Genomic DNA, 14,119 nt, shown 5'->3' with positions numbered 1-14,119 from the left:
CATGGAGGCAATACATTTCTGACTCTTCTCAGATCTCCCCAGAGTACTAAGGTTTATGTCCTCTAATACTTACAGTCAATATCAACTTATCAAGAAAATCCAAGAGCTCACAATGGAATTCCCCTAAGCAGATTCCCTAGCTTGACCCTATAGCCCAACTTCAAAATGGACATTCACATTGTGTAGAGCACAACCCCCAACCACTGCCACAGTATACCAAAGAATCATCACCATTTTAGCTCCTTTGCCTTGGAATCAGGGCTGCTGAAGGACATGAAATATGGGAAAGAATATCCAAAAACAACAGTATTCCCACTCAACCAAGTTTTGATAGTACATGCCAGGTCTTCTTGCTCATCTACAAACAATATTTTGTTACAAATGGGGCTGATATTTATCAATGGCCTTTTGAGGACAAGGCTTCCAACTATCTGACCTGCCTACATACAAGGCATACAAGTCAATTTTTGGCTATAAACAAAGACCTGCACAAAGGCAAAATGTACTTGCAAAGACCGAGTTGTTCAAAGAGTTAATTCGGAGTACATATAAGCAAATGTTGACAATATATTTTTATTTCAATGTTTGGAAATGTAAAGACAAAACCATCACTAAGTTTTCACAAAACGAGGCATCTGTCGCTAGAAAGAAAAAGAAATATTTCAAAAAGATGTTTACAGAAATGTAAAAATATTAGGTATCAAGACAGATGTGAACACATTCAGCAACATTCCCGGTCTGTCAGTCAGAGCTGAAGATCTTTGTGTATTCAGTTAGCATCAGCTCAATCAAGTGGTTCTGATACAGCATGTGGATTGCCATGGATCCTGTCTCTTTTTCAGGTCGAAGGAGAGTTGGTCCAAAAACAATTCCTAAACTCTGGGGTGACATAAGATTCATGTTCTCCTTGGCTGCTATCCTATTGGTAAAGAGGAAAAAAAAAGTTAGAAAGAAGGAAAGAAAAGATAATCAAAACATGGATCATGACCATACTGATATTTTTCCACTGATACTTTAATTACAGCCTGACTTTTTGTTTAAATATTAGAGAGAATTAAATAGAAATGAGAGAAAGGAGGTGTTAATATTTTTGGATCCAAGATGACAGAATTAAGACAAAAATAATTTCTGCTTCACAACCGTCAGAACCTTCCCATATATTCTTTGTTGTTGCTATTCCATCTTTATGTGAAGCTGATTATGGGTTTCTCAAAATCAGAATTTTTCTCCCCAAGGTTTCTTTTTCTTTCCTCTTAGCACTCTAGGAATTACACAAGATGTTTTGTGTGTTGTGAGATGCTTTTGTGTAATATGATATCCTTTTTCAAAGAATTGAAGTGCATTAATGGGTGCACTAGCCAAAGCTGAGCAGAGTTTCCTAACCATAGCCGTTACCTATTCATGATGCAGAAGTTGTGCATCTAGGACACAGGTGTCAAACTTGTGGCATCACGTTTCTGTCACATGATGCATCGTGACATTTTCCCCCTTCGCAGGGCCAGGGTGGGCGTGGCCTGCGCGTGATGTATCCGGCGTGCAGGCTGCCAGTTTCACACCCTTGATCTAGGACAGTGATGGCTAATCTTTTTGGTGCCGAGTGCCCAAAGCACGAGAGCGCGCGCCTGAACCCCCAAATGCAAAGCAAGCGGCCCACTGCACATGTGCCCCACCCCTGTGCATACATGTGCCCCACCCCTGTGCATACATGCGCATCCCCACGCATGCACCCCGGCCCCCTGCACCCATTTTGGCTTCCAAGTTGGTTCAGGAGGCCTTCCAGGCCCACAATGGGGTGCGGGGGGCATGAGAGAGAACCCCCAAAATGCAATGTGAGCACCCCCTGTGCATGCACCCTGTCCCCCTGCATATTCATGTGCCCATCCCCCGCATGCATTCCACCCCTTGCGCATATGCGGCAGAGACCTGAAGACCAGCTGGCCAGCGGGAGGCATGCATGTATGCATGGTGGAGCTTGGCTGCGGCGATGGCTGGCATGCCCACAGAGAGGGCTCTGTGTGTCACCTGTGGCACGTGTGCCATAGGTTCGCCATCATGGCTATAAAGAATTCCCTGTATGCAAATGACCTACTGACTTCTCTTGAAGATATATACAAATGAGGCTTCCTTCTCCTCCAAATCTTGAAATACATATTTCAGAAATTTCAGTAAATGGCAGAAGATACATCATCTTTCATGTCTTACAAAAAGGTCTCTATCATACCACTGGGCATAGTAATCATGCACAGAGCATGATCTTATGATAGAAGTTTCTCATATTTCAAGTTTGCCACATTCTCTAAACTCGGACACTTAATTTAGTGTTGTTGTTGGGTGGTTTTTTGCTCTAATATAAATAGGGAGCGTTATTGAAATACATTCTAATGCTTGTAATCTTGGTGTCTGTTACAAAAAAAACCCCTCCATATGGCACTAATCAGGGTAATTATTACTTACTTTAAATATTACTTACTTTAAAAAAATAGCATCTTTATAATAACATATTTTCCATAGATTATTTTGTGCAGGAGGATAATAATTATGCTGCTCTACTAATCAGAGTAGAGGTAGAAAACTTACCAAATTCTTTCTATTTTGTGTATGTGTGTATTTGTGAGAGAGGGAGGCACACAGCATTTTATTCCACTTGGCTTGCATATTTCCAATATGCAAATGCCAAGGTGCAATTTTCCAGATGTTGTAGCCAACTTCCGATCCTAGTGTCCTTTTTCATCAGCAATGGTTTTAGGGGGGTTGCTTTGGAATACTATAAAGGATTTTTTTTTTCAACTTAGGGATAAAGACATATCAGTTCCCATTTTGTTGAAAATACAGAGCAGGCCTGAAGATGGCATTTAATTTCATTGTACAAGGTGCAATGACAATAAAGAAAACTAAACTAAACTAATAGATTACCATGAATACAATAAATATTTCAAGACACTCCATTGCCAAGTAAGTAGGCTCTCTAATAACAATCGTCAGTATTTTGAACTGTGTCAGGTGGAACAACAGCAGTTGATATAAAAAGGCAGTTACATTGTCCAAGCAATCTTACTATAAACCCAGGGATGGGCTGCTGGGGGTTCGCAGGGGTTTGGGAGAACCTGTAGCTATGATTCTGTGCAGTTCGGAGAACTCCCAAATCCCACTCCTGGCTGGCCCTGCCCACCCGACCCCGCCCTTCCCAGGAGTCCCCACACAGCCTGTTTTGGATGCAGTTAAGTGCAGAACACGTGCGGAGGCTCAGGGAGGGCGACAAACGGGCCTGTTTCTGGCCTCCAGAGGGACTCTGAAGCCTGGGGAGGCCATTTTCGCCCTCCCGGAGGCTCAAAAAAAGCCTCCAGAATCCAGGGAGGGCAAAAACACCCCCCCCACCATGGTGCAGGAGGCCACGCCCACCATGGCCAGGGCCACGCCCACCCAACAACCTGGCAGAGAATCCCTTGTTAAAATTTTTGAAGCCCACCCCTGTATAAACCTTATGAAGAAAAAAAATAATGGATTATGGGGGGCACATCACACAATTTATCCTGCCATTTCGAACACCTCAGCAGAAATGTATCCCAAATTTAGAAATACTTAAAGCACATCTGTTGAGGTCAATGTGACTTAAGGAATGAACCTAAGTAGCATTGATTTCAGTAGGACTGAACTACTTTTAACTTTACCTAGAAACAGTCCATTAAAAATTGGCAGATCTGTTTTTCAATGTCATTAAAAAGTGGAACTTTTTTATTAGGCAAATGAATAATCACAAGAAGAACTTTTTCTTGGTCTAATCTCTTTTATGGGACAAAAGCATGACCATTTTTAGAAATTAGTATTTAAGAAGAGAAACCGGACATCATATTTTCCGAATACATGCCCATCTCCTTTTTCCCCAGGATAGTCCATCATCTTTTCCCATATTCCACTGCCACCATGGTACAGAATAGTAGCCAGCATTCTGTTTTCATTGAATATATTCAGTACTTCCCAAGATGATTTGAGGATTTTCCCCTTAGGTTTCTCCCCATCAAAGTATTTTAACATTTCTGCAACATTAGATTTTTGTCCATTTTTTTTTTGAGTACAGAAATTATGTACATCCAGTTCTCACATTGAAAGTTTGTATATCTTAGAATTCTGCACATTTTAAATAGAAAATTGTCTAGTAGCATTCATTATATTTTCAGCAACCGAAAGTAATTCACTACAATTTAAATTTTAACTTTGACCTGATTGTAACATGTTTTTTAATTAAAATATGGAATCCTTTTTTCAGCAATAATTTATCATTTGATCAAGTTTTTGTGTTTGTTTTTTTTTTGTAAAAAAACAAAAACAAAAAACTACTCCAGGCTGAAGGGTGATAAGATCGTCTAATTAGATTAACTAGAAATTTACTAGGCTTTATAACTCTTTATAATTTTGATAAAAACAGGCCAATTGTTTTGTAGTTAGTAAAAAGAACTTGATTGCATTGAAATGTTTGGCTAGGATGATATTAGTTAATATTAATTGGAGAGTGAGCTTAACTCTCGGTTAGTCATGTTTGTTGTTTCGTTTTAGTCCTGTGTTTCTGTGTTTCTATATTTCGTTCCCTATATTGCTTTTCAATCATTATTGTGTGTTCATTTTATTTAAATATTTAATAAAGATTATTAAAAAAAAAAAACCTACTCCAGGCTCAGAAAAAGCTTCTCTAGATGCTTCAAGATAGAAATTAATGATTCCTTGAAAACATTTCAGAATTTATAAACCAAGACTCTTGTTCTGAGAACATCATCCACATGAGAGCCAGTTTGGTCGAGTGGTTTAGGCACCACTTGCTAGAAAATGGGAGATTGTGAGTTCAAGTTCTGTCTTAGCCATAAAAGTCAGCTGAGTAAACTTTGTGCCAGACATTCTCTCACAGGGTTGTGGTTATGGAGAAAATAGGAGGAGGAAGGTGTGTGGCTATGTTTGCAAACCTTGAGTTATTTGTAAAACTAATAAAGGCAGAATACAAATTAAATAAAGAAATAAATTCAGACATGACCAAGCAAGGAGCTGCAGTTAGCATTCCCTGTTAAAGATAAAAGTAAAGGTTCCTCTCGGACATATGTGCTAGTCGTTCCCGACTCTAGGGGGCAGTGCTCATCTCCATTTCAAAGCCGAAGAGCCAGCACTGTCCTAAGATGTCTCCGTGGTCATGTGGCTGGCATGACTAAATGCCAAAGGCTCACAGAATGCTGTTACCTTCCCACCAAAGGTGGTCCCTATTTTTCTACTTGCACTTTTTATGTGTTTTCTAGGTTGGCAGAAGCTGGGACAAGTAATGGGAGCTCACCCTGTTACGCCGCACTAGGGATTCGAACCACTGAACTGCCGACCTTTCGATCGACAAGCTCAGCGTCTTAGCCACTGAGCCACCATGTCCATTCGCATTTCTTGTTAGCAAACAATAAGTTTCATTTTTCATATTAGAAAAGTTCTTATAACAATTCTAATAAAATCACATCTAATACCACATAAATGATATGAATCTCCAGTAGTGAAACAGAATGGAAACAGCGTGGTGTGATATGTGATGCCATTTTCCTGGCTCACAATTTTCTTCATATACTCATTCAGATATAGGCTCACATCTGCACCTTTCCTGCTTGTTCCAGTTGTCCTCTACCCTCCCCACTTAACAGTCACAGTATATTAGTCTAGTTAATTTTAATGGTGGCCCTTTATGCCTCTCTCTGCAATATTGTTGAGAAGTGATGTGGGAGGAGAATGTACTAGAGCGTAACAAACTGTTGCTGCTGAAGGACAATTGAAGGGAAGGGACAATTGATTGAAGTATACCGGTTATTACCATTACTGCTGGATTAAGAATGCCTGTGAACTTGCACTGAGCTTGATTACTTTGGGCTGCTTGCATATATTATACTTCCTGGAGACTCATTGAATTAATTCTGTTAGAAGTCTCAGGAAAGCAAGCAGTAGAAAAACCTACTCTTCACTCAAATGTCTTCCCCTTCCTTCCTTCCTTCCTTCCTTCCTTCCTTCCTTCCTTCCTTCCTTCCTCTCCCTCCCTCCCTCCCTCCCTCTCTCTCTCTCTTTCTTTTTTCTGCACTAGAAAATTTACAATGTGAATGCATTTATGGGAACAGATAGCTATGTGGAAACATGGGTAATAGCTTAGCAGCAATGGCAGCACACTGTACTAAGTGTGTACCAATAAGTCTTGCTTATTGGCTGGCTTTGTCCAGCTCCTAAGAAGTTATCTGATAGTGCCTTTTTGGGGTGGGTGGGTGTAAAATGATTATTAAATGTCTATTATACTGCATAGTTTAGAATAAATTGTTCATGTATCCTAGAATTACAATGTGCAGTAGAATTTGTCCCACCTTACAATACTCCTACTAGATCAGGGTTGTCGAACTCACGTTGTCACGGTATCAGCTTTGGAAGCCATATTAGGCCGGAAGCTTCCATGCTGCCACATTCTCATGTGTGGGAAAGTAGGAGGGGGGATTTAGTAGAGGGCTTGTCTTTAGACAAAGTAGCATTCTTCCTGCCGGTCAAGGTCAGGCCAATCCTGCATCTGGAGAAGGAGTGGTCGGAGTGCTGTCTCGAGATGGGACGGATGGTGATTGGAGCATGTGATTGACTGAGGAGTGAGGGGATGGTTTTGGGGGTTTTGATTTACTGAGGAAAAACCCGGACCTCTCAGATTCGGGTTTTCCCAGATGTGCCAGTTTACCTATTCTAGTAAATAGAACTTTGAAAAATGCTTGCTTCAGAGTTTTTAGTTGGAGTTGGGGGGGTTTCTGAAACGCTGACAGGTGTGTCACATGACGTATTGGGAATTTCCCCCCCCTTCGCTAAACCGGGCGTGGGCATGGCCAGCGCATGATGCATCCAGCCTGCGGGCCGGGAGTTTGACAGCCCTGTACTAGATCAATCATTGTATAATCTGATTCAGTTTTAAAATCAGTATTTCTTTGTTTATGGGAATAAAAATTACTTGCAAAAGTCACCCTCATTTCCACCTCATCCAAACAAGTATAACAGAGCCATAGTTAAGTTTGACTGCATGGCCAGATATACAGACATTCAATCTTGAGACAAATATGCTCCAGAAAATGAATCTACATTTGAAATCTTGCCAACACAATATCATGTAGAATAGAGAAAATTATGGACATTAGACAATCCTAATGAATTGGATCTCCTATCATTCTAAAGTTACTGCTGGTAGGAGTAAGACTTTGTTTTCTTCATTGGGAATAAACTTGATATTAATACTTTAACTGTGCCAAATGTACTGGAAAATAACCTGATAATATGCACTGCTCTACAAAACGATATTAAATAAGCACGTTAATGGATGCAAAGGCCATTGAAGACCCAAAGAACCTTTAATAATAGTCAGGGACATTCAGAACTTACTTGAAAATGTATCTAATGATCAGTCTGGTTAATCATTCTATTGTCTACCCTAAGATTTCTTAATATAACCAATCTTGCATTTATCACTATTTTCAAAATATTTGTTTTTTCTCATTTGCTGGTAGTCTAAATTAGCTTGTAGGTAAAATGGATAATAAACCAAAATATTGGGAAATGTTATGCGAGGATTCTTAAATCTCAATGGATGTGGTGATCTTATTTATTTGTTAATTTTTCATGCTGCCCATCTCACTAACCAAAGCGACTCTTCTTGTGAAATGATGGAAGTATTTGATACGCATATTTGGTTGAGTGGGGAGACCTGCACAGGCCAGTATAGTGAACAGTGAATATCCTGAATAATGTAGGGGCTGTGTCACCAATCTCTGCTTTATCAAATATAATGATAGGACCCTGCCTATTTTGGTCTTGGCATGTAGGATGCTGCTTGATGAACAGATCAATGCTGTTAATTACTGATTAATCTAGGAGTAAGGTAGACCAGTGCCCACCGTCCAACACATATGGAGGTTGGCATGGAGCGTTAGTTTTTACATGTATTTGAATGCATGAGGAAGGTCAATCCAGATCACCTAGTTTGCAATGTAAAGATCTATCTAGAGATTGATTACTAATGAAGACATATTCTTGAAATTATTTATTTATCTTGGATGATAAAGGTGAGGTTACAATTAGGTAAGATTTTATTTATTACTCTGATAATATGCATCTATTCAATTAATTAACTGAACTGTTAAACAGTTGAAAAATAGCAATGGCGTCTATTGACTAACTAAAGGACGTGTCTTCTGGATCCATCTTTGGCACTGCAGAGGGAATAATGGGATCTTTGGGGTTAATCCAAGTGTTCAGCAGAAGGGGCTGGATTTCAACCATCCAGCTGTGGAACCGTAGCATATATGGCTATATGTTTGTACAAGTAAGGAAAGCAATATTTTCCCTTCTTCCTATGATCATCTCCATTCCAGAGGTGGTATTCAGCCAGTTCTGACAGGTTTTGGAGAAACGGTAGCAGAAATTTTGAGTAATTCGGAGAACCAGTAAATACCACCTCTGGTTGGCCCCGCCCCCATCTATTTGCTGCCTCCCAAGTCCCAGCTGATCGGCTGGGTCTTCTTTTGTTGCCCTGCACAGGAGAACGGAGCTGGAAAGCAGGTTAGTGGGGTGGGGAGGGAATGTGGATTTTGCAGTATCCTTCCCCTGGAGTGGGATGGAAATGGGGATTTTACAGTGTCCTTCCCTTGCCATGCCCACCAAGTCACGCCACACCCACCAAGCCACACCACACCCACCAAGCCATGCCCACAGAACTGGTAGTAAAAAAAAATGAATACCACCACTGCTCCATTCCATGTAACAAGTCTCATGTGGTTCTCCAACACTCAAGAACTGATTTGAAGGGAGGAAAGTAAAAAAAAAAGTGCGTAAGTCAAGGGAAGTGTGTTTCACATGCTTCTTCCTCCCAGTGTGCAAACACCACCTATTTGTTTCTTCCACTCTTTGATTTGTTATTCAGAATGGTCTCATTTGTCGCCATAAGCCCAGATCATTAACTGGTTTTACCTCCTTTGACCACAGAGTCATAAAGCTTATTTATTCTTGACTTTTTGTCATTTTTCAACACAGTGAATGGCGGAGCTTGTGCAGCACTGAAATCCCTGCGTCCCAGGAGGCAACTGATACTTCTTCCTGAATTCAGTCTTAAGTTTTCAAGTTTTCTTTCATTCTTTTAATTCCAGACTGCCTGAAGGCACATTTTCTCACAACATTAGAAATAAAAAGCACAATCTCGCTTTGAATCAAAAACGGCAAACCCAGAAGGCTTTATCATCAGCGCAGCACATCCAAAAATGTCTTTGTAAAAATAAATCAAATTATATGAGTTAATTGATTCCAGGAAACATCAGCAACTGCAGGTGGAAAATGAATAACAGGATGTTTATTAATGAAAGGCTATTAATCAAAATTGACAATACCGATCCTTGTTTCTTTAATTTCAATGCTACCTGCAGTGGACATGGAGATATTTGCTTCCTTTTTAACTACCGATTTCTAAGAAAAAGAAATATTCACTCTTGGGGCTTCAGATGAAAACGGAATGCTGCTTATTTAAACACTGAAAGACTATTCCAAATCCAGTCTGACTGGCTATCTAGCAAAGATGCCAGGAGTAATTAATCAACATTTAATTTTAGGACATGGAACAATAAAAGATGGAACTGGTGCTGTGCTGTGTCATTTTCTTTCAGACTTCATTTCACAAGGGACACAGGTGGATGGTGGTCATATCAAAGTCAGTAAATATCTATTGGGAAAATAGTTTGGGGATACACACTAAAACTAATGTACATGAAGGATATCTTTTCCCTTTTTATTGCCTTGTCAGCTGCTGAATGGGAAAAGACTGGGACTAGAGAAGATTGCTGTGTGTGTGCTTTACCTGAGTAAACTGAAATATCAGTTCATAACTCGCATTACTGATGAAGGAGAATATTTGTAGCTAAGGGTTGAAATGAGGGGTTCTTGGTGCTCTCTGAGCTTGGTTGTTTTCTTGCAGACATTTGATTCCTCAACTAGGTAAGGAAGGACTCACTGGAGAAGAGCCTAATGCTGGGAAAGATTGAGGGCAAAAGAAGAAGGGGATGACAGAGAATGAGGTAGCTGGATGAAGTCACTGAAGCAGTCGGCATGAGCTTAAATGGACTCCAGAGGATGGTAGAGGACAGGAAGGCCTGGAGGAACGTTGTCCATGGGATTGCGATGGGTCAGACACGACCTCGCAACTAACAACAAAAAGTGCTGCTGATGTTACCTAGTTTGAGTAATGAAATTTGGATTCTGTTGGACACTTTGGTAGTAGGTCTGGCTTTGGGATTACTGGTACAAACCAGTTTTCTGCATCTATTCTGATCTAAAGTAAGCTGTAAATTAAGCAACTGTAGAAATATGGTAATTCATCTTTGCAAATTATATTTTAAGCTATCATATGCCAAACTGTTTGGGAATCATTAGATTTGTAAGGTTCTAATCAACTCATGCCAATTTTCTATATAACCCTTCTGATTTTCTCTCATAAATTAATTTATATATTGTCTTTTTTGTAATAGTTTTTGGGAACTTAAAAGAGGCAGGTTCTTCTAACATAGTGTATAAGAAGTTAAAAAGTTATATCTTGTCCTGGACCATTCTAGATTGAACCAAGATCTGAATGTGGTCTCTTTGGATGTGAGATGTTCATCCCTTCTCCCAGTGGGTGGGGGAGGCTGTGGGGCTTTAAACAGAATGTTAAATTCTACTAACTCCTTGGTTCCCTTTACCTAGTAGATTAAGGTAAATTTGTTGTACTGAGTGAGTGGAATTAACATGGAAGTAGCATTATTCAACCAATTTAAAAACTTGGCCCTCCTATTAGAATATGTATTTTCTGGATCAACATGCATGCAGATTTGAGGAAGTTCTAGATTTAAGGTCAATGGTAGGTGGATAGTTATCTGTCCTATTCATTATCAACTGGAATGGATCTATTAAGTTAAGCATATTATTGGAGATAATGAAATAATATTGTGCTTGCGCCCAGATTCCAATAAGTGTATTGTGCAAGGAAATTACTCTCCTTCAGGCCATTTCAGAAGTTCAGGTTCAGGTGATAGGTCATTTGAAATAAACAGACAATAATCAGATCTTTTTTTCTCTCTTTAATTTCAAAATTCATTAAAGGGTCTCCCCGGATTGGGCGCAGACATATGTCACATTGTCGATTATACTACCACCGCCCATTGAAAGAGTGATTCCAGGGGGGAAAAAAAACCTGAGAAAACTCTAGAAAACTGACAAGAACAAATGTAGCTTTTAAGGAATGCTGTAAAAGTGACAGATTAAAGGGGGAGTGTAATTAATAGTGAACAGATAACAAATACGTAGGAACTTCTCAATGCTCCATGAGCTAATGAAAAACACCCTATCCACATATATGGCATCTTCGCCTCTTTTGGACACTGGTGGGTGCTCTTCATATTGTTCTTTGAAGATACAACATGAGATATGTGAGTCACTGTTCTGCTTTTTACATGTCTCCAGAGTAAAACAGTTTTTGAGCTGTTTAATCTCAGGCATTTCATAATCCAATTTGCCAATTGTTCTTATCTGAGGAAAAGGCCCCTAGTATTTCATGGACTGTCTTAGAGATACTTTGAGGGGCTGAGTAATTTTTGTAAAACTGCCACAAATTCTGTGTTATGCTGTCTTATCCCATCCCTCTTTGATTTTCCTTCTCACTTCATAAATCTCTGTCTGCATCTGGAATGGAGGAAGAATTTCATCTGTGAGAATTTCTATAAAAATTAACTTAATCTGTTTCCCCTAGACCAAAAAAAAAAAGTGAATCAGTTATCCATCAAATTTTGCACTTTGCCCAGATGCCATATTCTGGGCTCAAACATGCATTCGAAAATGCATAATCGAAGATAGAATATGATTAGGAAAGAGACCGAGTGGCTGTGGTTTCCGGCATCCCATAGGGGGTGAGAGCTTGGCCCCCTCAGAGAGGGTTCGCAACTTGGGTGTCCTCCTGGACTCACAGCTGTCTTTAGAAGTCCATCTGATGGCTGTGGCCAGGGGGGCTTTTTATCAGGTTCGCCTGATCCACCAGTTGCGTCCCTTTCTGGACCAGGATGCCTTGTGCACGGTCACTCACGCCCTCATCACTTTCCATCTGGACTACTGTAACACTCTTTACATGGGGCTCCCCTTGAAGAGCATCCGGAGGCTCCAGCTGATCCAGAATGCAGCCGCGCGGGTGATTATGGGGGGGCGACTCGATGCTCCCATGTAGCACCATTCCTGCGCAAGCTGCACTGGCTCCTGGTAGTCTTCCGGGTGCAATTCAAGGTGTTGGTTGTCACCTTTAAAGTGCTCCATGGCATAGGACCTGGGTACTTATGAGACCGCCTTCTGCTTCTGATAGCCTCCCATCGACCAGTACGCTCCCACAGAGAGGGTCTCCTCAGGGTGCTGTCAGTTAGACAGTGTCGACTGGCGACCCCCAGGGGGAGAGCCTTCTCTGTGGGGGCACCTGCCCTCTGGAACGAGCTGCCCCTGGAGATTCGTTGGATTCCCGACCTCCGTACCTTTCGCTTAAAACACTATTATTCCATCAAGCAGGGCTGGCCTAAAATATTATTTTAATGGGTTATTTTATTTTAAATTATTGGCCAAACTATTTAATAATTTTAAATTGTTTTTAACTTTTATATTGTTGGTTTTTTATCTTGGCTGTACACCGCCCTGAGTCCTTCGGGAGAAAGGCGGTATAAAAATTTAATAAATAAATAAATAAATAAAATAAGTTCTGAATTTTGTATTGCATGGCAACCCTATGTTGAAAAATGTGTGCCTAAATTTACATAGAATCAAACATATATGCAAATGAATATGGAAACTAGACAAAGTGGATTCATGGAGTTAGGAATGAACACATGTAAACACATGAAAATAATGCAACTTACTGGTTGGTATCTGTATTTGTGTGGAAGTGTCTCTGCATAGATAGATGATAGATATAGGTAGGGATAGATAAGTGATTAGATAGATGATAGATAGATGATAGATAGATAGATAGAGGATGGAAGGATGGATGGATTGATTGATTGATCAATCTAGTCTTCCTTCATCCATGCACAGTGGTTTGCTCTCTCCTTGCTTGATCTATTCATCCCTGCCAATATTACTCCATCCTTTCTTTAGTTTTTCTGTTCCTCAAGGTTTTAACTCTCTCATCTCCCCTTGCCTTTTTCCTTTTCTCCATACTCAAATTCTCCTTCAATTTATTTGGCCTGTTTATGCATTTCCCCTTAGTTTGTCATGGTTTTACTTCAATAGGTCATTGATTGAGTTTTGTTGGCTTACTTCTTTTATTATAATTTTTGGGTTGCTTTTTTTTAAAAAAAATATCTGCCATCTGTTTCCTTTTTTTTTTTATGGTGAGGAAAAGATCACTTTGCTGTTGTATTATTATTATTTTCCAAGTTTTTGTTTTGAAATGTTAGCTGAATGGACCAGATAATGTTTGCAGTCAGAAAGGATGGATGGATGCTGAATAATCTCTCAAGAGCCTGGTGGCGCAGCAGACTAATAGCCTGTTATTAACATTAAGCTGCCTGCAATTACTGCAAGTTCGAATCTCCCCAGGCTCAAGGTTGACTCAGCCTTCCATCCTTTCTAAGGTAGGTAAATTGAGGACCCAGTTTGTGGGGGCAATAAGCTGACTTTGTATAAATATACAAAAGTATGAAGGTTATTGCTTAACGCATTGTAAGCCGCCCTGAGTCTCTGGAGAAGGGCAGTATATAAATCAAATTAAAAAAAATAATTAAATGTTTAAAGGAACTTTTTCTGTCTTTTAGGTGTAGAGTAAGAAAAAAAAATCATTAGAACTGAGAAAACTATAAACAAAAAACTTCAAGGTCTTTACTGTTTTCCCAAATAGGCAAAAGTGTATGTATAAATCAAAATACCATATATACTGGAATGAAGAGATATTTTATAGAATCACAGAAAACAGAAAACAGATATATGCACTTAATTTCAGTGCAAATAGGGGGAATAGTCACTTGAAATAGAGAAAAGATTTTAATTAGCATAGGGGGCCTGGGAATCAGATATAAGTCTGTCCCCTTATTGTGCAAATGGTGCT

At 39.8% G+C, this 14,119-nt stretch overlaps 1 protein-coding gene across 2 annotated transcripts in view; it reads right to left on the bottom strand.

Annotated features, from left to right (window-relative positions):
- Positions 1 to 554: 554 nt before the first annotated feature.
- Positions 555 to 14,119, bottom strand: part of ARHGAP15 (Rho GTPase activating protein 15) — a 466,518-nt gene continuing 452,953 nt past the window's right edge. For both annotated transcript variants that reach the window (XM_034424600.3, XM_087881819.1), the window contains one exon: positions 555 to 919. In XM_034424600.3, coding sequence (XP_034280491.2) covers positions 742 to 919 — 178 coding nt within the window. In that variant the 3' untranslated portion in view covers positions 555 to 741. The remainder of the gene's footprint in view (positions 920 to 14,119) is intronic.

Source organism: Pantherophis guttatus, chromosome 1 (assembly GCF_059756535.1).
Source record: "Pantherophis guttatus breed Tessera chromosome 1, ASM5975653v1, whole genome shotgun sequence".
NCBI lineage: Eukaryota > Metazoa > Chordata > Lepidosauria > Squamata > Colubridae > Pantherophis > Pantherophis guttatus.
Note: the sequence above shows the minus strand (reverse complement) of the source record. Positions and strands in the feature narration are given on the sequence as shown.